At 34.3% G+C, this 27,479-nt stretch overlaps 1 protein-coding gene across 1 annotated transcript; it reads left to right on the top strand.

The window, feature by feature from the left end:
• Positions 1-13,447: 13,447 nt before the first annotated feature.
• LOC129000492 (uncharacterized) lies at positions 13,448-18,589 on the top strand. The gene has a single exon (XM_054427453.1). It carries the CDS (start codon positions 13,448-13,450, stop codon positions 18,587-18,589), a length of 5,142 nt encoding a protein of 1,713 aa, XP_054283428.1.
• Positions 18,590-27,479: the final 8,890 nt, after the last annotated feature.

The raw sequence follows: 27,479 nt of genomic DNA on the forward strand, positions 1-27,479 counted from the left end.
GGTAAATGTGTATGTTGTAAAAAATGTAGGAACAGGCAGTATGCATCATTTTTAAAATCAAGAAGTATGGATTTCCATGGAACTTACCTCATATTGATATTGTGAAAGTAGAATAATCTAATGCAAACAAAAGTAATGCTGCTAAGAATAATTGATTATCCGTCACTTTCCTGAATCAATTTTTATATGATGCTGTCACAACCAACTGTTTCTAATCGTCAATTTTGATGTTGACAAAAAAGAGAGAGCTTTGCCAAACGAAACCAAGAATTTTACATTAATTTATAAACATACAATTTTAAATCGATTATCCGTTACCATAGCTTTCTAAATTAAATTGTCTACTTCGAACATGTTCCACAAATAAATGCCTTAATTATCTGTCTCTGAATTTAGTGTTACATCATCTTTATTTGTGTGGTTAATTTGTTAGTTATCATAACTATACAATAATTATATAAATAATAATTCACTAATTAAAGTAATGCTTAGGTACTCCGTAGTTTTCGTAAACTAAAAAACTATGTTTTTAAGACTTACTGAGTCATTGAAGAAAACTCGTTACCCTAATCAATGTAAAGATATATAAATGAAATTTAATTTGTAATTAGCAGGATCATTGTACCATAAGTCACAGATGGAAAACATTCTGAGTTTAATTACAACTATAAATCTTGTTAATGTGCAAGGCACTCGGATGTGTTCACAGGTTTTAAGAGCTAAAATATAAACGCGTTTTTTAAAATAAAAATCAATAAGCGTAACAAGTGAATTTTCAAAGATCTTATTTGATACTTAGTTTTGGTACAGGGGTATTTATCAGTGAATAAACATGTAGTTTACATGTATATAAAAAAAATAAAAATAAATACATTTTCTTTTAAATGTTATATATAAACTGTTTGACTACTGACTCATTCATTACCCCCTTAAATTTCTTCAATATATTACAACGGAAAGTGATATTTGGACTTAGATTTTTACGAATGTTTAATCTTTTCGTGCAAGTAAACTTAGCAATGTGGTTTTCATAGGAAGATGGACAGCACAATAGATGTCTCCTTAAAATAAGACTAATAGTTTTTTTCTAATGATAAAACTAGAGCACTTTGTATGGGCGAATATTTCAATTAGAAACTTTCCATACTTGTTGTATACTTGTTGTAGTGCAGCGTCAATTTTACCAGTTATAATTATTTCGAAACATGTCTATTGGTGGTGATTTATCATACAGATTTCCCAGGAAGTCACAGAGGAAGGTAAGTGCAGCATGTAAAGTGGTTTCTTATAACATCAGAAGCGCCAGATGTGTAAAAGTGGCACTTCCTGTACAATAATGTGCACCTTTTCATACAATAAAACCAATACATTTATTGCTTCTACGATAAATGTTGTTAAAATGCTAGTTTTGGACTTACCATCATAATTCAAGTTTTTATACGTGAACTCTTAAATTTTGGTCAAATGTAAGGTATATCATTCATGTAAATAAGTAGCCTATGTTTGTTTGTCCCTTCCTGAACATAGGTACTTTTTACATCTCAGCTAGTTAATTATTCGACCAAATCCATTTCAATAAAACTTTTTTGGACTTATACATACATGACTTATTCTGAGTGATTTGTTTATTAGTAGCATAAATTACATTGAATCTCTTTTAATGAACTAAAAAAAATTATTTTAATAAAAGTTTTTCGCACGAAAACACCACTCTATCTTGCAACCTTGCTAACTCCACCAAATTTTTAGGAATAACAGTAGATCATAAATTAACCTGGAAAACTCACATAATAGACGTAATCAAAAAGTTAAATAAAGCATATTTTGTAACTCTCATTCTTTCTAGATCAGTTGATATTTCCACTCTTATGATGGTATACTATGGATATGTTTATCCTATTCTCAATAGGATAGTAGCATAAATTACATTGAATCTCTTTTAATGAACTAAAAAAAATTATTTTAATAAAAGTTTTTCGCACGAAAACACCACTCTATCTTGCAACCTTGCTAACTCCACCAAATTTTTAGGAATAACAGTAGATCATAAATTAACCTGGAAAACTCACATAATAGACGTAATCAAAAAGTTAAATAAAGCATATTTTGTAACTCTCATTCTTTCTAGATCAGTTGATATTTCCACTCTTATGATGGTATACTATGGATATGTTTATCCTATTCTCAATAGGATAGTAGCATAAATTACATTGAATCTCTTTTAATGAACTAAAAAAAATTATTTTAATAAAAGTTTTTCGCACGAAAACACCACTCTATCTTGCAACCTTGCTAACTCCACCAAATTTTTAGGAATAACAGTAGATCATAAATTAATCTGGAAAACTCACATAATAGACGTAATCAAAAAGTTAAATAAAGCATATTTTGTAACTCTCATTCTTTCTAGATCAGTTGATATTTCCACTCTTATGATGGTATACTATGGATATGTTTATCCTATTCTCAATTACGGAATTATATTTTGGGGAAATTCCGACAAAAATAAAAAAGTTTTTAAATTGCAAAAAAGAATAATTAGAACAATTTATTCTATCAAAGCTAGGGGTTCTTGTAAAAATACATTTCAAAGCAATAATATTACTACAATACTTTTCCAAGTCTGTATATCTACAATTTATAAATTTTTATGAAACAAAATATTTCTAAATTTTCTGTTAATTCGGACAATCATAATTATAATACCCGACACAAAAGCTGCCTTTTATACCCTAAACACAAATCCTCAACTTTAGAATCTTCTCCCCACTACTCTGGTGTTAAGTTTTAAAATAATCTACCTAATTCGATTAAATCTGCAGCTTCCCTTAAGTCGTTTAAAAAGCAGTTGTTTAAGTTTTTATGTAATAAATGCTGTTATAAGGTAAAAGATTTTTTCCACTGACTCTTGTACATTAGTTTTAAGATATTTGTTTTTATCATTTATGTATATTGTGTACTAAATGAATAAAGGATAATTTGATGTGATTTATTAAATCCCTTGACTTTGCATTAAATAAACACTTAGTGACATCCAAGATGGCAACAAGTTAATATATAAATGTTAAATCATCTTTAATTTCTATAAATTTCATAAATGTATTTTTAGATGACAAATTCTTGATGACAAAATAATTTGACAATTAAATAATTTGAATATCACTACCATTTATGGGTGAGAAAGAATGCATTTTTAAACAAAGAAGAGCCATATGGTACATAATATTCTCAATCTAAAATTTTTCGGGTTGTTTTTTAATATACTCTACAACCAAAATTAACTAGCATTCTGAAAAGTTATGCAAAATACACTGAACCCAATACATGTGCCAAATTATGAAAGTAAATTGACTACTATTGATCTTATCACATACTATATTGATCACTTTAAGTAATACTATCACAAAATCTACTCTATTGTACACGATTTTAATTAATTGTTCTGCTATATATTTATAGTGAATTATTATGTTGAGGTTACTTCTATCATGTCTTGTTCTTGAAATCTTGTTGTCTCCAGGTTTTTTACCACTTACGTTGTGACCAGTTATTTGTCACAAAAATATTTCTGTATTTTCCTGTAAAAGTTGTATATCCGTAAATAAATAAATCAATATCAATTTATATTCTTTACGAAGCAATAAAACAAATTGAGTCCTTACTTTCCTACAAATTTTAATGTTGGAGGGTTACAAAAAGAGTGGAGAGAGCATCTCTTAGTCATTGCACGGTTATTGTTGCTTTTAACAGTCCATTAGTTCTCTTTAAAAGGTCTCCTCCCAACTCCACCCCAAGGGCTGCTTAGGGATATTTATGGGACTCTTTGTATAGTCGGAGTTGTGTTGTTAGTTTACCTACGTTCTAAGAGGTGATAGCAGCATTATCTATACAGGAAGCCACCATTCTTCAGACAATAATATTTAGGGAAAGCATATATGGGAACTTCAAATATTTTTAGATATTAAAAAATATGTGATCCACTAATTCACAAACGGCCGCCATTTCTCAATATGGTGGCTCTTCAGTTTTTATGGAACGCTTTGCCTCTTATGATTGCTTAAGAAGTAAAATTCTATTTTTTCTTGAAATTTTCTTCAAAAGCTACTCTTCCAGGAGTTACAGCGTGTTAACACATGGGGAAAATTCTTAATAAAAGATCATTAAATACAGTGTTCCAATAGAGAGCTAGCCGCCATATTGGAACAGCAGCCGATTTCAAAGCGTACAATCCATATCTTATAATTATTTTAAATGAGTTTTCTATTAAGTTTTCCATTATAGGGCGTTTTTATACATTGCCGATATAATGGTAGCACGAGTAAACCGTTCTCCTTGTATAAGCCTTGGCATAACAATATGAAATGACGGCACTACAGGATTTATTTCATAATTTGTTGACGAAAATAGGTAAATTGGTAAAGGTAGTTTGGAGTTCAGACTGTCCACTACACGTCACAGATAACTTAGTTGTAAACTAGGGATCTGTAGTGGTAGGAGGCGATTGGACTTGTACTACAACTATACACAACCCTTTGCATGGCATTTGAGGGGAGGCGAATTTCCAATGAGTGATGTTCAAACATCTTTTTATAGACGAGAACTGTATTCATAAGTTTAATTTGATTTACATTGTGTTTTTAGTATTTTTCATAAAAAAAAGTAAATGTATTTTCATCTTTGTCAATTTACATCTTTCAAATGAAAGGCATATACGATCGTCATTAAGTAAAGGGTTTAGTTCGTACTGTTATCTCTTTTCAAAGTACATTAGATTTTAATTAATAGTGCAACTAGGCGAGGTTTTATTTCCAATCTAAAATTAAAAATTTAATTTTGATAAACCTAAATTACCGTCGAATGTGTTACCTAAGAACTACACTGCTTTTACCATGTGTTTGTTAAAAATACAAATCCTTAGATTACTCAGTATAAAATAGTACTATTCTTAAATATATATATATATAAATATATATATGTGTGTGTGTATATACGAAAACTTACTCAATTTAATTATAAATTTAACAAATAAATATGATCGTCCCCTCCAATTTAGGGTTTTAATTTATCTTATTATAATGAAGATGCATTATATAGACTTTTTGTTATACATACAGCCTATTTACAATTTTTATCGATAAAAAAACTGGTACTATGAAACAACAATTGTTCGTTGTTTGTGAAATAGTTTATTTTTTGTTGCACATTGACATAACACTTCTAAGATTACCTAGCAAAAGGCAATAATTTTTATCTTCATTTCTCTTAATATGATTTTGTTAAATACTTTTAAACTCAAAACATTTGTGTCAGCTACTAAAAGATTAAGTTTTATCCTTTTGATTATTGATGGTGAAAACTCAACATGTAACTTAAAAGAGCCATGTTTCTAAAATATCAAGTTGTACAAAGAGTAGTACATAAAGTATCTATAAAATGTTCTATTATCGCAAAGCCAATTGTATAGGCCTACACAGATATTTAAGACCAAATATACTCTTTAATTTCCAGTAACAAAACCTATTGTTTAATTGGATTAAAAACTAACACTGTAACATCTAGGCATGATGTTTCTATATTTTTTGTTCTAAGTCTTTGATACATTTCTTTATAATATGTAAACCACAAAATGTAAGGATCAGGAAAAGGTTTCCACTAACTAAAAGTATTATATTGGACTCTAGGGACTAAGTTTGGTGGGAAAATATGAAAGTTGAAGTAGTTTCTTACTTTAACGTGCAAATAAATTGAGTGATTGCCTTGAAGATTCCCACCATATATAATATTAAATCTTGAGTGCATTAATCGACCTCTCCCTTTAAATAATTCAAATGACAACACAAATTTAATATCATATAGTAAAAATACAAATTATTGCATTGTAACTATTAATATTGTATTACAGCAATTATAGAAATGCAAGTGAATGAAATAAAATATTTGCTTAATGTGTTGAAATAAACGTTTTGAAAGCTATGACAGTTAATAGAGATCTGCAATCATACAAAAAAGTGGGTTAAAACCTTATCTTAAAAACTATAGATTCGTCTGTAACTAACAAAAAAATATTGTCTATATTTTTTCTTCTCCCAATGAAAAATAACTAACCTACGAAAGTACTTAGCAAAAACCAAATTGTTACAGAAAAAAGGGTTTTTTATTTTAAAACTATTTCCATAGAAAGGTTTTTTGGTATTAATGAGAAAAGTGCTCAAATAATAAATATAGAAAAGCAAACAACATATGAAACGTATGAGAGTATATTTCAGCCGCATAGTTGGCCAACCTCCACAACCAGTTCAATTTTTCACTTGATGTTTCTTTGTGTTCAAATGTATCCTACGTAGCAAAAACTAAAACTATTACTGATTGAATGATCAAGTATGTGTTGAAGCAACAAAACATAAAAATCGTCTTAAATTAAGTATATTTTCCCTCTAACCCTGAAAGCTTGTTTGGTAGTAGTTATTTTGCATTAAATCTAAATTTTTTCACGAAATAATAATTTTAATTATACTTATAATATTATAATCCAACAATTCTGGTTGTAGCAAGTATTATTATTTTAAATGTAGATCAAATAAGTATTTTATAAATACAGATTATAACATTACTTTTTAAAATATTATGTGAAACCATTTTACTATACAAGTGATACATTTTTTGCATGATAAAATCTTTTAGCTAGTTTTAAAACATACTATACATGCTAATCCATTAGAATTTAACATTAGGAATAATAACAATTTTGATTAGCCTGTCCTAATAGGTCTAAGAGTTATTCGTACTAATGATCTATTGCTGAAGGCAACTGTGAAATGATATTAAAAATGTATCTTTATTTGAGAGGCGAAGTTAAGATTTGCAAGTCCTTTCTACCACTTAACGTCTTCCGTCTTGTCCATTCATGTGCTTTTAATGCTTTCGAATCGTTATTGTAATAGATTACATAAAATGATGATTGACAATACTGTATGCTACTCCTTCTTGCAAATAGCCTATGGGGCGAATTTGTTACGTTATTTTACTCTTTGTAAAAATATCTACATTGAAGTTAATAGATTTTATATCTTTAAATCCATTCATAGATTTTATATCTTTAAATCTATTCATAGATTTTATATCTTTAAATCTATTCATAGATTTTATATCTTTAAATCTATTCATAGATTTTATATCTTTAAATCTATTCATAGATTTATACATTTCAGTTTAAAAAATTAAAAAAAGTGTAGAAAAAACTTTACTAGAGAAAGCCTTTTCCATAGGTTCTAAGATATTGCTGTTCTAAGAATTTAAGGTATAGGTTCTACTCATCAATGCGGTCTAGTTTTTATGGTTCAGATGGATGTTCATCAAGGTCATAAATTTGTACTAGTAAATCCCCTTTATATGTTTCCTATTCATGAGAATTACTAAAATTTATTGCTATCGTTATGGCATCTCTGTTATATAATAGGATATATATTTTTTTTATTTCTTATAAGCTGATAAGCTGATTAACTGTTAGTTTTGATAGCTATTCATAAGATAAACTGTCATTGAAATTTTATATAACAAGCTATAATTTGATTACATCATAGTTACTGTGTATACAAATGTTATGATTTATATTTGTATAATATAATTTTATAATTTTAAATTGTTTTTTGCTAAAGACTTATATGGAGGAAATTTATAAAAGTGAAGGTGTATTACTTGGAAACCAAAAAAAGCATAAACATTTAACTACAACAAAGTACAACCCTACCACGTTTATTTGATGTAATCGAAACACTATTCCTGGAATCTGTTTTACAGTTTACTCAACCTTTACGAGTGTTTCCACTCAAAGCTTTTTCCAAGGTTGTATTACACAAAATTTTGTATTTGATATTTTAATATTGTCACATGGCTTTAAATGCAAATAATATTAGTCCAGTATTTTCATGCAATGCTTTTACTTAAGTCAAACTTTGAACCTGATTAACATCTTGTACCAAACTCAAATTATAAAACAAGATCTATTAATAATTTGATCATTTCTAGGCACAAAACTCTTTTTTGATAAAATCATATGTTTTACAATTCTGTAGTTTTTAAATTCTCCCCCAAATGACCTCCGGAAGAAAAAGGAATGTCGTTAAGTTTAGAGTCAGCTAAGAGATATTTCAGTTTGAAATTGTTTTTTATTGTGTTAACGATTTTATTTTTATTTTAGAGAAAATAATGTTGTATGTTGATTTTTTATTGTATGTGACGCTTGTCAATGTGTTCCAAACGACAATACACATTTAATTTCGTTTAATTTATAAACTCCTTTTAAATCTAATGATATTCATCATACTAATGCAATTCGACTTTTTTTAAGAATCAGTTCAGTTTTTGCCATTACACAAAACAGTTTATTAACTCATTGTCATTGTTGGTGATAATTCCAGATTTCGTAAGTATGTACATTTTGAAATGTGGAAACGGGCATCCCTATATTTGTAAATATTTTTATAAATTTCCAGTACACACACATCTTTATGCTGTGTGGGTTTTAAATTATTATCATAATCTGAATAATATAGAGATTGTTATGGAAAGACTTTTTAATTCCAGAAACGTCTATAGTTATTTATTTGCCCATGAAATAGTATTTAGAAGTAGGCTAAATAAAACTATTTGCATTTAAGTTTATTGAAAGAATAAACATTTTAATCCTCTTTTTTACCAAACAATATTTTTTTATTTTATTATATAATAATTTTGGGTACATTAAAAACTACCTTAAACGTTCTCAGGCCCATTCTATAAATCATAATGCAATCAAAATGCAAATCTAGAATGGTAGATTCTCGAAAATGTTTTAGTTCTTTGAGATATATGACTCTTAATGTTTATAACAGCAAGGTCAATAAGGTCAGAACCACTTGAATGCTTCAGTTGGATAAATGGCTGTAAAGTAGTGTCTAGATAGTGACTGATACAGACCATTGTTGTGGCTGGGTGACTAATGGACTGGATTTGTTGGAGCATGAACCTTGCTCTATGTTTAATTAAATGCAGAACTGCTTTGTAAAGTCAAAAAATGAAACGTTTGCAAATGAAAGACAAAGAAGTTGAAAGGAAATATATTCAATAAATGTACACAATCAGACTTATAGTAGCAGGTAAATATTACGTTTGCATTAAAATTGCAAGTGTTTCTGTAATACTGACCAAATGCATATCAGCTGATCGACAATGAATAAAATAAAACAGGGATACCAACATTTAAGATTGTTTTGTCATTAAACAGTGTCTCACATTACTTGTAATTTGGGATGCGCAAAAGAATTTCAAAAATTAATATAACATTTAAGTCTAAAAGATTTAACAAAACAAAAATACAGAGAACAAAAAGATTTTGCTTTTCTGGCAGGTTTTGCAGGGCCAATTTGCATTGCTAAAGGCTTTTAAGCTTCCCTTGCTACATTGACTTTAAAATATACCATGTAGTGTAAAACAAATCATTTTAACTAAAATATACGTTTTCACTTTGCCTTACTTATATTTTATATTGACATTGTAAATTGTCCTTTTTTTTAAGGAATTGGTGTCAAATATAACTTTCATAAAAATCATGTTAAATGTTGTTAAACAGAAAACTGCTTCATTAATTCCTAAAGCACTTGCAAAATACTTTGTTTTAAGCTACCAAAGGTCTAGTGTTATCCTTGATGTTAATAAAAATTGTAGCTTGTATGTTTTTACCATTATTGAAGTTAAAAATATCTCTATTTTGTTTTATGTGATTCTGCTTTTTATAAAAATATGCTGATTGCTATTTCTTTAAAGGTGCGACCTCTTAGTTTATTCCTCTTAGGTTATTCCATAATTGATAACTAATGACGAAAATATCAGATTATCATGTAGACTTTGGACAAGGTAATAAAGTAGTAAAACCCTTGTTGACGCTTTCATTAGTTCCAGGAAAAAGAATGACTATACAAAGAGGTTCTACGATGTTGTTTTCCTACAACTGCATGGAAATAATCACATTACCACACCTGTAAACAGTATGCATAATAGCTCTAGAGTGGTAAAGACCATTCCGGCCTGCTAAATCTGCTATATCATCAATTGATTTAATTGTTGACTTTTCTATAATAAAACTAACATTCGGTAAGGAAATTACGTAACCTTAAAAAACAAAAAAAAAACCTTAAGGGACTTTAAATATACAACTAGAAAGTTAATCGGTGTTATGATAAGTTAATTAAGGTGGTTGGAAAAAATTTATGTGTAATACGAGCACAAACAGTCATTGACTTTGTGCTCTTAATAGCTATTCCTCCACACAACTCCTATTTCATTGGACTTTCCACTCATAAATTTAGTCCGAAAAACAGCTGTTTGCCACCTGCTTCATTAAATGCGGTCAATTTCCGTTCTAATGTATGGTAAAGAATTTTACTGGACAACTACTTTGTTCTGTGTTTGAGTACGGACAGTGTAACCATATATTGAATTACTATAATCATTTGTAACATTCAATTTAAATCAACGAAAAAGATTCCAAAATGAAGTTTAAAACAAACGCTTTATAATGTTTGTTTCAACAGGTATGCTACAAAGAATAAAATGTTTATTTCATTCTTCACTAGGACCACTTTCGTATAATTACATTTCTTGTATTCGTGTATGAAAAAATTATGCTATGATTTATTTGTACCCCTAAAAATATTAAAGATACAATTATTAGTGTATTTTCATAAGGTATAACTAGTTTTTAAGAACAACAGATACAACTTCGCCAACGACAAAGTTTGCTGAATGTTTTTTCAGCTTTCATAGATAACCAGATAGTTTGGACTGCTTCAGAGAATGTTTGAGCTAAAATATAAACTACACAATCAACGATGATTATCAGTCATTTGAATTGAACCGTACAGAAACTACTAATGTTGTTAGAAATTTGTTTTCATTAGAAAAGCAGAAAAATTCATTATATTCACCCTTATTTACCTAGTGGAGTGATCTGTTCTAGTGGTAGAGTGCGGGAAATCAGAATGTAATATTTGATCTTAGTGATAAGGCCACAACCCCTAGTTCTAGCCTGAAGTAATATGAAAGCGGGTTTAATTTATACTAGGTGAACCCGTGCGAATTCGCACAAATAATAAATTAGGATAATATAGCAACGTCGTTAGAAGTTGCGTCGTTGTATCGGCGTTGGTCTTGAGCTCGATGGGTGACTACAGTATATGCATTCTAAGTTATTTTTGCAGTTCAGTAGGAGTATTTTGCAGGAAGGAGCTCATCATGCTGAAAACTTGCGCGTATGGATTATTATCAACCAAATGTTGAGTCAAAATGTGCATGAGTTCAGTGCTGCAAGAGCCATTAGCTTTGTTTAGCATTCTTTCTTGAACAGCGGTTTCGACGTCATAGATACAAATTTGGGCATATGTGGGATGCTCCCCTTCTGACGGTTGAAAGGTCCAATTGAGTGATAAATTGTGTTGTGCACCTTATACAGTAAGGCCCTCCACCGTTATGTTCTTCAATTTTAGCTCGAGTGCTGACCATTGCGAGTGCAGAGTTGCACGATCTAGTATTCTCTGTAGTTTCTGCTTAAATGATTTGCTCCATTTGGTAGGCTCTTGATATAACGGCTTTCTCGGTATGGTGGTAGATTCACTTTTCCTTTATGGCAGCAGGATGAAATACTTCGCATCGTCCTCTTTTTTCTTCTTTAAAATGTAGCGCACCACATTTCTGACATTTTAATGCCATCTCGCCAAGTGAATGCTGCTGAATTCTTGTATTAGTCAGTGCAATTTTGTAAGTACACGTTGCCACTAACTGTTCCAGCTCTTCATCTGGGCTCCTTACGTTTTGCATTGCTTGCCGTATGTTGACTCGCCGTGTCCGACCGGCAATATTTCTTTTCCGTCTTGTCCTAGGCATGTATAATAGAAACTGTAATATAAAACATTTCTCCCGTCGTGTCCTATAGGTAAAGTTTCTTAGCAGGGTTTCTAATCTATACTTATTTAATACGCAAGCATGTTTTTTGTGACAATTACTCCTCCGAAACTACTGAACCGATTTACATGTTTTTGGTGTCATTGGAAAGAGCGTAACGTGAAGTTGTGCAGGAAACTTTCTTTTTGGGGAAATAATCAGTGAGTGAGGCCCTAGGACCCTTTAAAGTTTCGTATTTCTCCATAAGATTAACATGGGAAACAAAAATTATTATGCAACTCCAGCTGTTGTCAGAAATTAAAAGTGAGAAGAAGAACATATGTTAATCTTAAACAGTCAATAAGTTTGCTTATTTTACAGTTTGCTACAAACATTTACTGACTTGGTTGAAATGAAAAATTTACTATTTGAATTCGGGTTGGCGTAAATATTACAATGAAAAAGAGCGAGAGAGCCTGGATCTAAATACTATACAGCCGCATATGTAACTAAGGGATACAAATTCTAGACCACTTCTAGATGAGCTAGAGACTTGAAATTTTCGGCGTTTTGTAGGTCTAGTGCCCAAACCCCCGGGAAAAATCCGAAAAGTCGCATTTTCTAAATTTAACCCCCCCGAAATTTCGAATTCCCCCCCCCATGTTATTCTTATGGGAAATAACATTGAAAAATACTGAATTTGGTACGCTCATCTGAACAACTTAGAAACGCGCTAGAGACTTCAAATTTGCGTAGTATTGTAGTAAGAGGTCTCACAATACCGGTGGAATATGCAAAAGTCCCATTTTAAAATTTTAACCCCCCCAAAAATCCAAAATGGCGGACCTCTGAAAACGACAAAAACACTTTTTTTTCAACCGGATGTAGCTCGAAAACGGTAAGAGATGGAAAAGATTTGAAAGTATATCCAGGAACAGGAATTAAATTTTATACAAAACCCTCTTTGGCGTTTTCAAAAAATCGGACTCCTTCAGCTTCAAAAAACGACCTACTTTCAAAATTTTGTAAATTTCATTCACATTTTTTACGGGTTTCGCTATTTTTTCAAATTTAAATAATTTCTTTTTGCAGATATTATTAATGCTCTGTATTTTTCTTACTTTACTTTATATTTTACTCATTTAATGTTTTTTCTTAACTTTACTCCTAGACACTCCAAAACTTAATTTTAATGTCAAAATTTACCAATTTTACGAGCCCCATGTTATTCTTATGGAGAATAACATTAAGCAAAACTCTTTTTTTTAATTACTCTTCATCAAACTTATATATAAAAAAAACTCCATTAAGTCACCATTCAAAAGTCAGTAATGAAGTATTAAGATTTGGTTCTCGCTCTTAATTTTGCTACCTCTTCACATACTACCATCTGTTATGCAGTTTTAACATTTGGTTCTCGCTCTTACTTTTGCGACTAGAATTGACTACACTTGCTTAATTCCAGGTGTACATTTCTATGTGAGTTGAGTGGTATTTATCATATTTTCGCTCCTCTATTTAGTATCCATACGAGATGGCTTTCACTTGCGTTGCCGCTGGATCTTTTAACCAGGGAGATCCTAGATTTACTGTTAGCAACAACGCTCAGTGCGTGGCGAATGCGGCCTGCGCGCTAGCCTGGAATGTTTTAGGTGATGGTTTCAGTACCCGATCAATAGACGAGATTCTCATGGCCGGTGATCGTCTGTACATGAAATCACGCCATGAGTATCAGATTGTTAGCAGATATCTGTTTCCCGATGAACTTGTGCGGGACTTTGAAATTGGTAACATGCATGTATCCATTGAGGATATATCGTATGTGTGTAATGGTCAGTACCCTTCGGCTGTCGATCTACTTGATGATGCTGTTAACGCATTATCAAGTATACTGGAGGGGATTTTGTCCTCCGATTCTCTCGACGGCGGTTTTCTGTTTACCGGCCAATTAGCGGCAGTCGCCTTTTGGCGTTCAAATGGCCGCTACTACGTTTTCGACTCTCACGCTGTTAACGAAAACCGGTGCCGTGACATCGTTCCAGAAAACAACAAAGCTAGGCTCTTTGTTTGTGACACGTTATATTCCCTGGCAGCACTGCTTCTGTCGAATTCTGGATTTACCGTGTCTTATTATTGTTTGACAAAAATTAAGTTTGTCATGCCTGCTCCTGCCGCCCCTTTGATTCAAAGCGCTGACCCTAGTTTTGTTAATAATGACACTGGCAGCCCCAATCAACAAGAAAATCCCAAAGACAAAATTCGTGGGAGACCAAAATTAATTAAGCGCGGCCGTCCTAAAACTCTAACTTCCACTCGTGAAGAGCAAGTGGACGCAGCTAAGAAGAAGTACAGGGAGACTCATCCTGAGAAAAATCGCCACGATGTGCAAACTTTCTCTCAGCGTCACCCTGGAGCGGCTTCTGAAAGAGTTCAGATTTATCGATTGAAAAATCCGATACTGTCTAAACTTCAACATCTGTCTGGTCCACTTGCTCGGTCCATAGTGGAAAACGGCCCAATGTCTGTTTGGAGTGGAGAATTGCTGGACACAATTGAGTCGTATAGATTAAAAAAGACCAGTCTCTGGGTGGACGACGTTTATAGGTGTCGTCATTGCCAGGCACGGCTCTTCGAGGAAGAGAAGAGTAGAAAGCAATGGTGCTGCGGTGAGGGAGCCTTCAATGTCCTTCAACTTCCTCCTCTACTAGAGCACTTTTATTCTAATCGTCACTTCCTTGAAAGAGCCCGTGCGTACAACGACATGTTTGCTTTCTGCGCACTCGAAGTGTCAGGCGGGTATCGACATCCCAGTGGTCTTTCTTTTTTCAAGATCGAGGGAAGAATGTACCACCAGGTCTACAATCTGGACGCCCCAGGACAAAAGTTCACAACTCGTTCTGGGAACGTTCAGTTTGTCAATCGGTCCCGCCTGTACATAGACGACGGCGAAGAGCGCCGTAACATTGCGATGGGTAGATCGCTTGATGCCGAGATCATCGACGGTATTGCTGATTTCCTCTCGAGGGAAAATCCTTACATCGAGCATTACCGTCGATTGAGTAACGAGCCTTCTGTTACAGCTCACTTGGCTTTCGAGATAACAAGCAGGTCTACCCATGGCCCTGTTCTCGGCGATCGGCAAACAGGCGTTGAAGTGCACGCCGTGCTCAGCAATGATGAGACCGACACTGAGCCCCGGAGACTGACAATTTGGAAATCTGGTTCTGACAGACCTACATTCATAGATCTTTTACATCCCCTGATGGAACCTTTCCAATATCCCCTACTCTACCCACAAGGCACTGTGGGATGGCACGTTGGTCGTCTTGACAACAAGGGTGCTAAGCTGACTCAATTTAAGTACTCGCGGTGCCTCCTACTTTCAGAACCTCGCTTCTCTCACCTAGGCCGTCTCTCGCAAGCTTGGCAGGTTGAGATGTTCGCGAGGTACGAGGAGGAGAAACTGCGTTATATTAAGTTTACGCAGCTGAAGAACACCGATAGTGCCTTGCGGGTGGGGCCGGTTGACGAGATTCGGAATGCACAGCAGGTCTTGAACGACATCGCTCGTGATGAAACCGTCCAAGGTGAGGGCGGGGTGCAGGCAGGAAAGGTTTATCTCCCAAGTTCTTTTACTGGTGGGCCTAGGTACATGAAGGTCAAATATGAGGACGCCATGGCGATCGTATCGCGACTAGGTTCCCCCACTTTCTTTTTGACGTTCACGTACAACGCCACTTGGGAGGAAAACAAGAAAGCTTGCCCTCGTGGAGGAAGTCGCAGTGACCCTAGCACTGCTTGCAGAGTTTTCAGACTTAAACTTCTGGAACTTCTCCGAGACCTACGCAGCGGATCAATGTTCGGACGGTCTGTCTATATCGTCTACGTCATCGAGATGCAAATGAGGGGCCTTCCTCACGCCCACATTGTATTCAAGATTGACGGCGACGGACCAGTTCAGGCGTCCGAAATTGACTCCATCATCCGCGCGGATATTCCCTCGGAAGAAGAGGCCGGAGGCCGACTGAGGAAGTTGGTCCTCAAACACATGATCCACGGTCCATGTGGTAATGACCATAGGACTGACTTCCTCTGTTGGGACTCTGCAAAGGGTTACTGCACCAAATACTTCCCCAAGCCCTGCTGTGAAACCACCCACGTCGACGAGAGGGGATTCGTCCAGTACAGACGTGATTACACAAATCAGGGGACAATTGTATCACGTAATAAGACCATTGCCGTACATGACGGTTGGGTTGTGCCGTATAACCCCGCACTGATTTTGAAATATGAGGCCCACATCAATTTGGAGCTGGCGTCTACTCGCCGCGTAATTAAGTACCTCTTCAAATACCTTATGAAGGGAGGATCCCTCCAGAACGTCACAGTTACTCCCTTCAGTAAGCAAGATGATGAGGTACAGCATTACGTGACGAAGAGAATGGTGGGTGCCAGTGACGCATGCTGGCGGTTGTTAAGCTTCCCAGTCTCTGAATCGGAACCGACAGTTGAATGTCTCCCCGTCCACCTGGAGGGCAAGCAGTCCGTTCTATTTAGACCTGGTCAACTGGCAGAGGCAGCCGCTAGAAACAGCTCCAAACTCATTATCTACTTTGACCGGCCTCGTATTTCACTCTTTGACGACGTGACATACCAGGGGTTTTATGAAACGTACGTACTTCACGCAAAGCGTCCGAAAACTGCAGAGGTGTACGAGCATCCCGACGGCGTTCATTTCATCACTGCCCGTCAGCGTGGCGAGAAGGTGTGCAGACTGTTTTGGGTCTCTCCGAGCAGGACTGAACAGTTCTATCTTCGTATCCTCCTCATGTCTGTTCCTTGCCGTGGTTATGTCGACCTCCTGTCCCGTGGTGGACCAAACTGTCGCACTTTTCAAGGGGTCGCGCGGCATCTGGGCTTGGTGCAAGACGAACAGGAGTACCACTACGCGCTGCGCGAAGCCACCACCTTCATGACTGGCCCTAGACTTCGTTCTTTCTTTGTGATCCTCTGCAACATGGGAGCTCCCGCCGCTCTACTGTGGGATGCCTTCCGTGATTCCATCTGCGAGGACCACATTGAGCGTAACCCTCTCGATGTTGAACTGGCCTACAAGCTAGGTCTCATCGAGATTGATCGTAGTCTCCGTCGGCAGGGCTCTTGCGTCGCAGATCACGGCCTCCCCGATGTACACGATGACACGACGGAGTTGGGCAGAGAACTGCTCTTACACGGCGAAAATCAACAGAGAGCGTTTGTGGAGGAGTGGGTGCCAAAGCTCTCTGAAGACCAACACCGTGTATTTGAGTACGTTACCTCCGTTCTCAATGCCCCAGCCAGCGGAACGTCGTCGAAAATCATTTTCCTCGACGGTCCGGGTGGCTACGGAAAGACCACTCTGATTCGTGTCATCCTCGCATACGTGAGAGGTTGTCGTCAGGTTGCACTGGCAGTCGCCAGCTCTGGGATCGCCGCGGGTAACATGCCTGGTGGTACTACAGCACACAGCATGTTCCGGTTGCCGCTCGACTTCGGTGACGGCACCGGCTTTTGGAACATTACCAACGGCTCCCAGCGAGCAGAGCTCATCAGAGCCGCAAGGCTTATTGTCTTTGATGAGGCACCGATGGCACATCGGTTCGTTTTCGAGGTTCTCGACAGATCCCTGCGAGACCTCATGCGTTCCAGTGAGCTATTCGGTGGTAAAATCTTCCTCTGCTGTGGTGACTTCCGCCAGATCGCACCCGTCGTCGTGAACGCTCGAACGCCATCTGACATTGTTTGCGTTTCACTTCGGGCCTCCCATCTCTGGCAACACTTCAAAATCTTTGCCCTGACCACAGCTCACCGAACTAGTAGGTCCACGGCCTATTCAGATTTCCTTCTCGGGGTAGGCAACGGTACTGTTAGTTCGACAACTTTCTTGGAGGGACGGAACGAACAAAGTCTAATTCCTTTGCTCGGAATTAGACAAGTGACGTCTTTGACTGATTTGGTCGATTCCGTCTTTCCCACAAACGTCCTACTCGACTCTGATCTGTGTTCGCGACGCGCAATCCTCTCCACTCTGATAGTGAACGTCAAGGAGATCAACGACCACATCTTGAACTCCCTTGACGGTCATCTGTACGAGCTGAGGAGCGCCGACACAGTGGACAGAGAGAACGACGATGGCCTGGATGTCGACGTTCAACTCCTGAACACGGCTACTGGCAAGGGCGTACCAGATCATGTTCTGCGGCTGAAGATCGGCTCTGTTTGCCTCATTATGAGGAATCTCAACATCGCTGAAGGACTCGTCAACGGCACTAAAGTCATTGTAATCGGCATCTCCAACCGTCTGATTACAGTGAGACTTCCCGGACAGACGCAACCTATCGGAATTCCCCGGATTACCTTTACTTTTGCGTTTGTCGAGGGTTCGCCGTTACGTGTTCGTCGACGTCAGTTCCCACTGATGTTGGCCTATTGCATGACCGGACACAAGAGCCAAGGTCAGACAATAGATTCAGTCGGTGTTGATTTACGGACCGATTGCTTCACGCACGGGCAACTGTATGTCTTGCTCAGTAGGGTCAGACATCCCGACCATATTGTCGTTCTCGTCCATCCCGAACGTGTCCGAGATGGAATCGCATACGCAAAGAATATTGTGTATGACGATCTCCTTCTCTAAACCGGACTTGACACCAGCAGTAGGCTAGGGGATCTGCTTCATCAAAACTCCCCGTCGTGACTTGACAAAACCGGCAGTTGTACATAAAGGGCCTGCCTTACCAAAAGTCCCTGTTGTTGTACATATTTTTTCCTTTTAGTTATTTTTTTTTAGAAATAAGTCGTTTTTTGTGTGTTTAGTATTCTAGTTTGAAAGTACGATAGGGGGCCTAAAAAGTCCCCGTTGTTGTATATATTGTTTTTCTTATTTTTATTAGTTAGTTGAGTTGTTGTTTTTATTTCATTAGGTAGTTAGTAAAGTTTACTAACTTGTACATTTGTAAATAATTGTAAATATGGTTCCGACGTTTCCTGGCCTCCTCGTAGCGGAACTGGATATGCCATAAAGTTTATGGCTAACCGACAGGGAAACAAACATTACTTGATCTATTTTCATAAATATATACATGAATATCTACTATAATCTATTTACTTCATATAATACTTTACTATTATCAACTTATTCACTTATCAATCTACTTATCTTATACAAAAGTCTACTAGCTTCTACATTTGTTAACAATTGAAAATATGGTTCCGACGTTTCCTGGCCTCCTCGTGGCGGAACTGGATATGCCATAACGTTTATGGCTAACCGACAGGGAAACAAACATTACTTGATCTATTTTCATAAATATATACATGAATATTTACTATAATCTATTTATTTCATATAATACTTTACAATTATCAACTTATTAACTTTTCAATCTACTCTAATATATATTGTTAAATAATTATTACTTCAATATCGATTTTCGCTATTACAATTACAATTATACTATCACTTCGTTTGACCAAATACTCAGTTGTAAACATACTTTACTAACGTACTCTCTTACCGCAACTTTAAAATTAATGTTGTATAATGGATTCTTTAAGTTGGAGCTGAAAATTAACTTGCCAGCCTCCTCAAATATATTCGTGAAGTTGTATTAATATAACGCAATATAGACTGTTTCAATGACTGCTTTGTTACCCGATTTGTTACAACCTAACTCTAAACTACTAATGACGACTAACAGCTAGGAGCGAGCCAAAGGCGAGTAAATTTATATATTCTGTTATGTACATCTGGAATGTTTCCATAATCTTTGGGTCGAATCTTTTAAAGTCATCAGAAGTTATGAACGTTATTCTTTTTAAAATAACACCTCTAATACTTAGAAATTGCTGAGTTCGTTTGGCTCTTCTAACCGACCGATTGTCAAGATTGAGGTCTCAAATTGAGGGTATGTACGCACAGATGTCCCATCAAGCATTGGAATATATGTAGCTACAGTCCAAACCCGGATTATACGTAAAATAAATTTGCTCTATTGGTAGTTAAATTTAGTTTTTCATTTCCCAGTTCGTTTGGCTCTTCTACTCGACCAATTTTCATGGTTGAATTTTGAAATTGAAGTTATGCATGTCCAGATTTCACAACAAGCATCGGTTTAAGATACAATACCTATACAAAATACAAAAAAAAATAAAAAAATACAAGGTTAAACCCGTCGAAATCAACAGGTACTGTTGAGGTAATTCTATTTTGGAACCATTTGGTTTGTTTGTGATTCAGCACTATGCCAATCTTAATAATCATAATTAATTACACAAATGATGCCGGAATTTTACCGAAGGTTCTTATATGAAAATAAATAGGATAACGTAATTAGAATTGAGTGTAGATATCAACTTTCGTTTTTTGGTTTCGTTTAGTTTTTTGTTTTGTTTTTGTCTAAATAATCTACTTTTATTTGGGCTATCGGTATAATATCGGGCTATACTTTTATTCGGGCGGAGGGTATGTTGAGTTGAGCTGACTCTGAACTTTAGTTTCAAAACATTTTCCAATATCTTATCTTAGACAAAATTTGTGATTCCTTCAAAAAATATTTACATCTGTCTTTCGAACATATGATTGAATATCTATATATTAATTTGATACTGTTTTTCTTTGTGACAGCTAATTTGAGAGAACTGCTTGGCGTAGAAACTTGGTAGAGGTGTCTAAAGAAAGGGCTTGGTCTGTAGATGAGCCATCAAAAGAGAAATGTGGTAAATACCCTTGGGGCTCTGCCCCAGTGGCTTTTAAATTCCCATCCCATGTTATTCTTATGGGGGAAAAACGGGTTTTTGTCACAGCTAATTTCAAAGAACGGCTGGGCGTAGAAACTTGGTAGGGGTCTCTAAAGAAAGGTCTTGGTCTGTAGATGAGCAATCAAAAGAGAAACAAGGTAAATTACCTTGGGGCTCTGCCCCAGAGGCCTTTAAAGTCCCCTCAGCAGATTTGTTTACATTATGACCATATGTATAATTTTACACTACTTTTTAATGAAACAGCTGTTAATATTTAAATTGTGATTTACTAAATTTGTCAAAATGAAGTAATGTATTATTTGCAATGGTTTTTTTGATTTTAAAAATCGATTTTCTTCTGCATCGTGTCATGTTTTGCAATATGATGTGCTATTGCCAAATCAGTGGAAAATCCTAATATCACAGTAACTCTAAAAATTATTTCTTATGGAGAATGTCTATTGTATGGGTTGGTTTCTGCCTTTTTTACCACTTCTTGGATATTGTACATAGGCGTGTTGCACGTAGATGATATTCTTTGGCGTATTGCATCTGTAGACGATACTTGGGTAGGTGTAATTATTACAATGGAAAAAGCGAGAAATCTTGGACAATTTGATATAACCCTACTAAAAATAAAACTGAATTAACACTGTGCTACATTTATTGAGCGATCATTGAAAGAGCCGATTTGCAAATAATGGAAACATAAGAAAGTCATAGAACACAACCAAGTATAAGAAATAGAAATTATGTTTTTTTTCTCAATTTATAATCATTATTATAGAGAACCTAATGCGGCTATGAGTGGGAAACGTTTGTAGAAAACTCTAAAAAACAATATCAGCTTTTGAAAAAAAGATAAGATATTTACAAACAATTTTGATTATATCTAATTGTTTTGTACATCGTGAGTATTTCCACAATCTTTGAGTCGACTATTATAAAGTGATCGGAAATTATGACCGTTATTCGTTTTAAAATAAAGCCTGTAATGCTTCGCAATTGCTCGAATTCGAGCAACAGGTACACTAGTTTTTCTTTAAACTAATTTATTGCCATCTGTTTCAGAATATAATAACATTCAAATCAATCATAATGTTATCCTTATGGAAGGAACTTTGAGGGCAGCCCATGCCCTTAAAAAGATATATTTCGAAAATCTAAAGCCTGTTTGCACATCTACACACCTAGACGAACATTTTGGTATATAATATGTGGGGTTAAATCTTAAAACAAAAAAGCCTTATTGTTCACAAAGTTTCATGTCGCGTATTAAATATATAGATTAACTAAACATATGTTTCATAACATGTCAGTGCAGACCTTGTATGGTTTTTGCACGTAGTTTATAATATGCATGTATCCATTATCGTTTAATAAATGAATTAATTGATTGATTGATTGATTGATTGATTGATTTACCCCGGGATAAAGCATTAGATGACGTAAAACGTCCATTCATCACTATACAGAATTATCTTCACTATTATATTTGTACATTCATCTTTATGGTCATCGATGACTACAGTTTTTATCTAGACTCTCAAAAGCAGTTAGTCCTGTAATTGGTGTTTTAGACAGTACCTTGAAACCTCAACTTTTAAAGAGTCATTCTTTTATAAAATTTATTTATAAATTCTACAAAGACCATGCATTACAGATAAAAGTGATCACTTCAATACGTTATCGGTTCAATGACACAAATCACTGCGGAAGCAAGTTCAATTTCCGGTGTCGGTCAACCGTTTCCGTTTCCGCCTTCTGCGCCGCTCATTTTATACACCGCTTTAATCTGGTTTATAACAAAATTACTCAACAAAAGTTTATCACGTGAAAGATTCCTTGTACCTTTATCCATCCAAATTCTCAATCAATAGCGGTGAAAATATCGTACGAATTTTGAATCCGTAGCAGTGAAAGTATGTTTTAACTCCGTGGAACTGTTCATGCAATTTATCAATTTTGAGAAACGCCTTGGGAAGATAAAGCTGGTGCAGAAAATTAATTGTTTCTTTCAGCGTCTAACTTGATATCAGCGCCAGAAGTCATACCAAAGTTCAACGAGCGATTTATTATCTCTTTATATTTATTGAGAAATATGGCTTCAAGTAATTTAATCTAAACCTTCTATCTGTAATTTTATACCCTCTTATATGACGTTCACGCATCTGTAAAATATTTTATAAAACGTCTTCTTTCGTAGGAAAACACATCTACGATTACTTTAGTTTAATATTAAAACTATATAAATAAATATTGAAAACTTCCTGTGAAAATACGAATCATAGGAAAGATAAAATTACGCATCATAGTAAAAAGGTTAAACAATTAACATCCTCTTTTATAAACGATTTAGAAAGTTCTGGTATAAAAGTGTTGGATGATTAAAAAATTGTTAAAAATACATTTTTTTGTGTTTAAAGTAGATGTTAGAAGGTTTCTAAATCAAAACTATATGTGTGCAATAAATGTCAATAGTATTTACTTGACATAGTATTACTTATCATGAAAAAATTTCTATAAATGTTTAATCTTTGTGCGACGTATCTCTTTGTAGAGAAATGTAAAATAGTCACTGTAGCAAAAATATAAACTAACAAACAATAGTGTTTAAAGGATTGAATTTGCTTTTATTTTTGTAATACTAATTACTCGTTTGCTACCTAAAATAAAAATTATAAAATGTCATAAAATCAAAGATTGAAATCAACAAGATAAAAAGGGCTAGAAGCTCCTACAACGAGACCCACCAATGTCCGGGAGTAAAAGCAGTGACCAGCTGTTTGTGCTTTGAACCATGTGCTTAATAACTCGGTTGGGTAAAATCACACCAGGTGTGCAACTACTATTTGCTTTTGTTGCCTTATTGAATGGAATGTTTTGAGTTAAATACATACATGGTATTTGTTTCTATGAATTTAATTGTTTGATTTTTATACTAAATAAAAATAGTTTGTTTATTATTAGTTTACGCATTAACAAAATGTTATTGATTACAAGAGAACGTTTGATGTAAACTTCTATACACAGTACACGAACAGTTTTTAATCAGATTAAAAATAAAAATAAGTTTCACATCTAAGAGTAGGCGTTGTATAAGAGATAAAATAAACTGTACAATTACATAGATTATATTGAAATTTACTGTTAATATTTTACTATATAAATTAATTAAACTATAGTAATTGGGGTTTTAACTTGTATTAAGAAAAATAAACTGTTATAACTCAAAGGTCAAAACATCGTCTTACATGTGTAACTTTAAACTAAGCGGGGATATATTTATATATACAGTTTACACTTAACTCAATTCAGACAGGTTCTAAATTGCAACAAACACTTTGAGTTTCAAAAAATAATAAAATATACAGTTTGTTCATGTCTAGGTGATGTAGTGTTGAATAGCACTTTGGACTCAATCGACTAAATTTGACTATGCAAAAAACATTTCCTGGACCTATGTCAAATCAAAAGCATTTGTTGAAATTTTGAGAAACGTTTCTTCCTATATACCCTAGCCATTTGTTCTGTATATTTTGTTTATTTTGCTAAAACGAAATATTAACAACAGTTATTAATATACCTTGTGAGGTATTATGAATAATTACTTTATAATCTCAGGAATTCATTATTAATTTATTTCAAATTAAATCAATAAGAAGCCTACAGCGTTTTCTAAAATACCAATTTCAAGACGTAGTACAAGTGGAGATAGTTATGAACGGGAACATTTTCTTTCCATACAGTTTTTATTAAGTGTTATTACGAATGGGGTACTGATCTAGTAAATGGAGTAATATTATGTCCTAGGATCCGGTTTAAAACTCTAAAAACCACATTTGAAAAAGTGATAAAATTTTAAGCCTCTTCATTTACAAAAGAAAACATACGTCTTTCAATGAAGAAATCCTTGTCTCTGCATTCAAAGAATCCTTTTTCAAAACCCGCTCCGCTACTCACCCAAAGTATGCACTTATGATAAAGAGGATCCTTTGTGATTTTTCAAGTGCCGTAAACAGTTAAAATAATTCCAGTTCAAACAATATCCAACGGAAACAACTATTTTTCTCACTTTTTGCTATCCAATCTTTCAAATATTTCAAATAAAACAAATCTCTCATGGTCAATCTAGTACCTAGGTGAAACATAATCTTATCAAAACAATCTTATACATGCTTTTCAATAGTTTGACCATTGATGGGCTATAGCATATCTTTGTCGGTGCTAAATTTATAAATAATTATAAATAAATTATAAAAGTCAAACAGAAAACCCACATATTTAGTACTACACCATTATTTTTTTCAACAATGTTATCCTTAGTTTTTTTTTTTCTAAAATCAGCTTTATGTAAAGATCTTTCAGATTTTTATTACAAAAAGTAACTTACATTAGTGCCTTTGTTATACAAACACATCTGACGGGAGAAAGACACTTGGGACAAACGTAATGGAACGTTGAAAGCAACAATAAAATGTGCAACAACTAAGCGAGGCTGTCTGCTCCTGGATATTTACTTCCAGACTATGCGAGTAAACCAGCATTTTTATGCTTATTTTAAAGTTTTAAGGAATAAAAAATAATACTAATTCAGTCAATCATTTTTGACAATGTAATGAACGTTGTAACTGAATTTTGTATTCGTTATTTTTTAACTACTGCATGTATTATAATAAAGTTTCAAACACTTATAATTTACAAGTTATTAAAACAAATGACAAAAAATTATCAATCCAATTTTATTCACCCTTACACATTGCAATGGCAAGAATGAAGTAAATTACATATTCTTAGGTAATCTGTAAAATTTACAAGTTGGACTCTCCTATATTTTCTAAATCGTATCAATAACAATACAGGACAGGACGTATCTTTGCGTCAGCTTCTTTTATAACCTTTAATTTTAATTTGAAGAATAATCCTTTGACCATATTATGCTTTAAAAATAAAAAAAAAATAAAAATAGAGGAGTTTGTCATAGTGTTAAAGGTTTATCCTAAATAAGGTTTATGATTGAGTAATCAAATAGTTATTGGATTATATCCCGTGGCATTTGTTCATAATTAACAAACTGACATTCATTAGTTGGTGGTTTTAGATTAAAATATCATAACACCTCCGGCTTAATTCTAATTAATAGCTGAATGAAATAATGAGTGACATATGGCTGTGGCTTGTGATAAATAGATTTTATTAGATTAGTGCTTGAGGTAAGTATTAATCACGTTAATTTCACGGGGATGAATTTTGTTTATTTAGCGGATTCAGTATTTACTTTTTTGTTGATAAAAGATATGATAAACTCTACTCTACCTGTAACAACAGGAACAACAAACAGAAGTTAAATAGCATTAGCAGAATGTTATGCGTTCCATAGATATTCTATAGTCTATGTGTATTATTCACATTTTTTACTTAACAAAAGCGTTGTTAGTAACAAAAAAATTAAATAAATTGACACACAAATGTATTTGTTCTTTTCAAAAATAATGTAATACTTTAATACTTTTCATTGAAATGGCGACCAAACAAAGTAGGTATTTTAAACTAAGATTGAATGGAGATGAGTGTAGGATAAGTAGCGCGGTCCCTTAGTCTTGTTAGTGACTAAGGCCGACATATTCCTTAGACACAGCTGTTAATTAATGGCCCATACAGCTAATGGCAACTAAAGACCTACAGTTCATAGTGAAATCCGAACCTCATTTTTTCCTTGGTATTAACGAATTGGTATAATTATTAGGATAATACCGCGGATAGTCGTAGTACTCAGTATTGCGGACGGTATTCCACACCAGGTAGTATTGCATTAACAGCGCATATCCACACATATTTGCGCATATCCATATCCACAAATCATGACCTCCTAGTAGTTGGATTACAGAATGAAAAGTCAGTCAACTAATTTTTCACGTGTATTAATTTTGAAAAATATTTTAGTCTTGATAATAAAACACAAAAGGTAACATTAGAATTGTTTAATGTTTGGCGTTTCGGTGGTAGGAAATGAGTTCATACGTTACATACCGGTCAAATAACACTAAACTCATGAATCTCATCAAGTTAACTTCACTTTGTTATATAACACTGTGAACTTAAAACAATGCGCTTTGCTGATGTGAGCTGATATCGTGCCCAGGTTGCGAATGTTGCGATGGATGTATTGTTGTTTTGCGTTTCGGGTGACAGTTTGATAAATTATCATTTGTGCATTATCATATAAAGTGAGCTGGTCTACGTTAAATCATCAATGTGAATATTCCTCGTTAAAGAGTTGGAGGTTAGGTTAGTTTAGGTTATGTTAGGTTAGGTTAGGTTAGGATAGATTAAATTAGGTTCGGTTAGTTTAGATTAAGTTACGTTAGGTTAGGTTGTTATTCGTTACATTGTACAGATTCTAATAAATAAATTTAAAATAATAGGAAAACTGAATAATATGACAAAATCATAACACATTTAAGTATGTGTATGGAGTTATAACTTTAACTATGTTGAGTAAGTAGGTGGCACAAGGCTTATATACTAGGTGTACAATGCAGTTGTCATCTTGCAATATTGAGCGGAGCTAACATATTAATTCTATACATTTCCGAAGTCAATTATACATTTGGTCAACGTAAATGGGATGTATACTTGCAGTATCACAAGACAATGATTCATCTGTTTGTCGTAAATTATATCTCTTGCAGTATCTAAACTTAATGGTACATCTGGTTCACAAAAATGAGAAATCTATTTGCAGTATCCAAAGCAATGGTATATTTGGTTTACTTATATAGAATGTC

Source organism: Macrosteles quadrilineatus, unplaced genomic scaffold (assembly GCF_028750875.1).
Source record: "Macrosteles quadrilineatus isolate MER2022 unplaced genomic scaffold, UCM_ALF_1.0 Scaffold_8__2_contigs__length_117827958, whole genome shotgun sequence".
NCBI lineage: Eukaryota > Metazoa > Arthropoda > Insecta > Hemiptera > Cicadellidae > Macrosteles > Macrosteles quadrilineatus.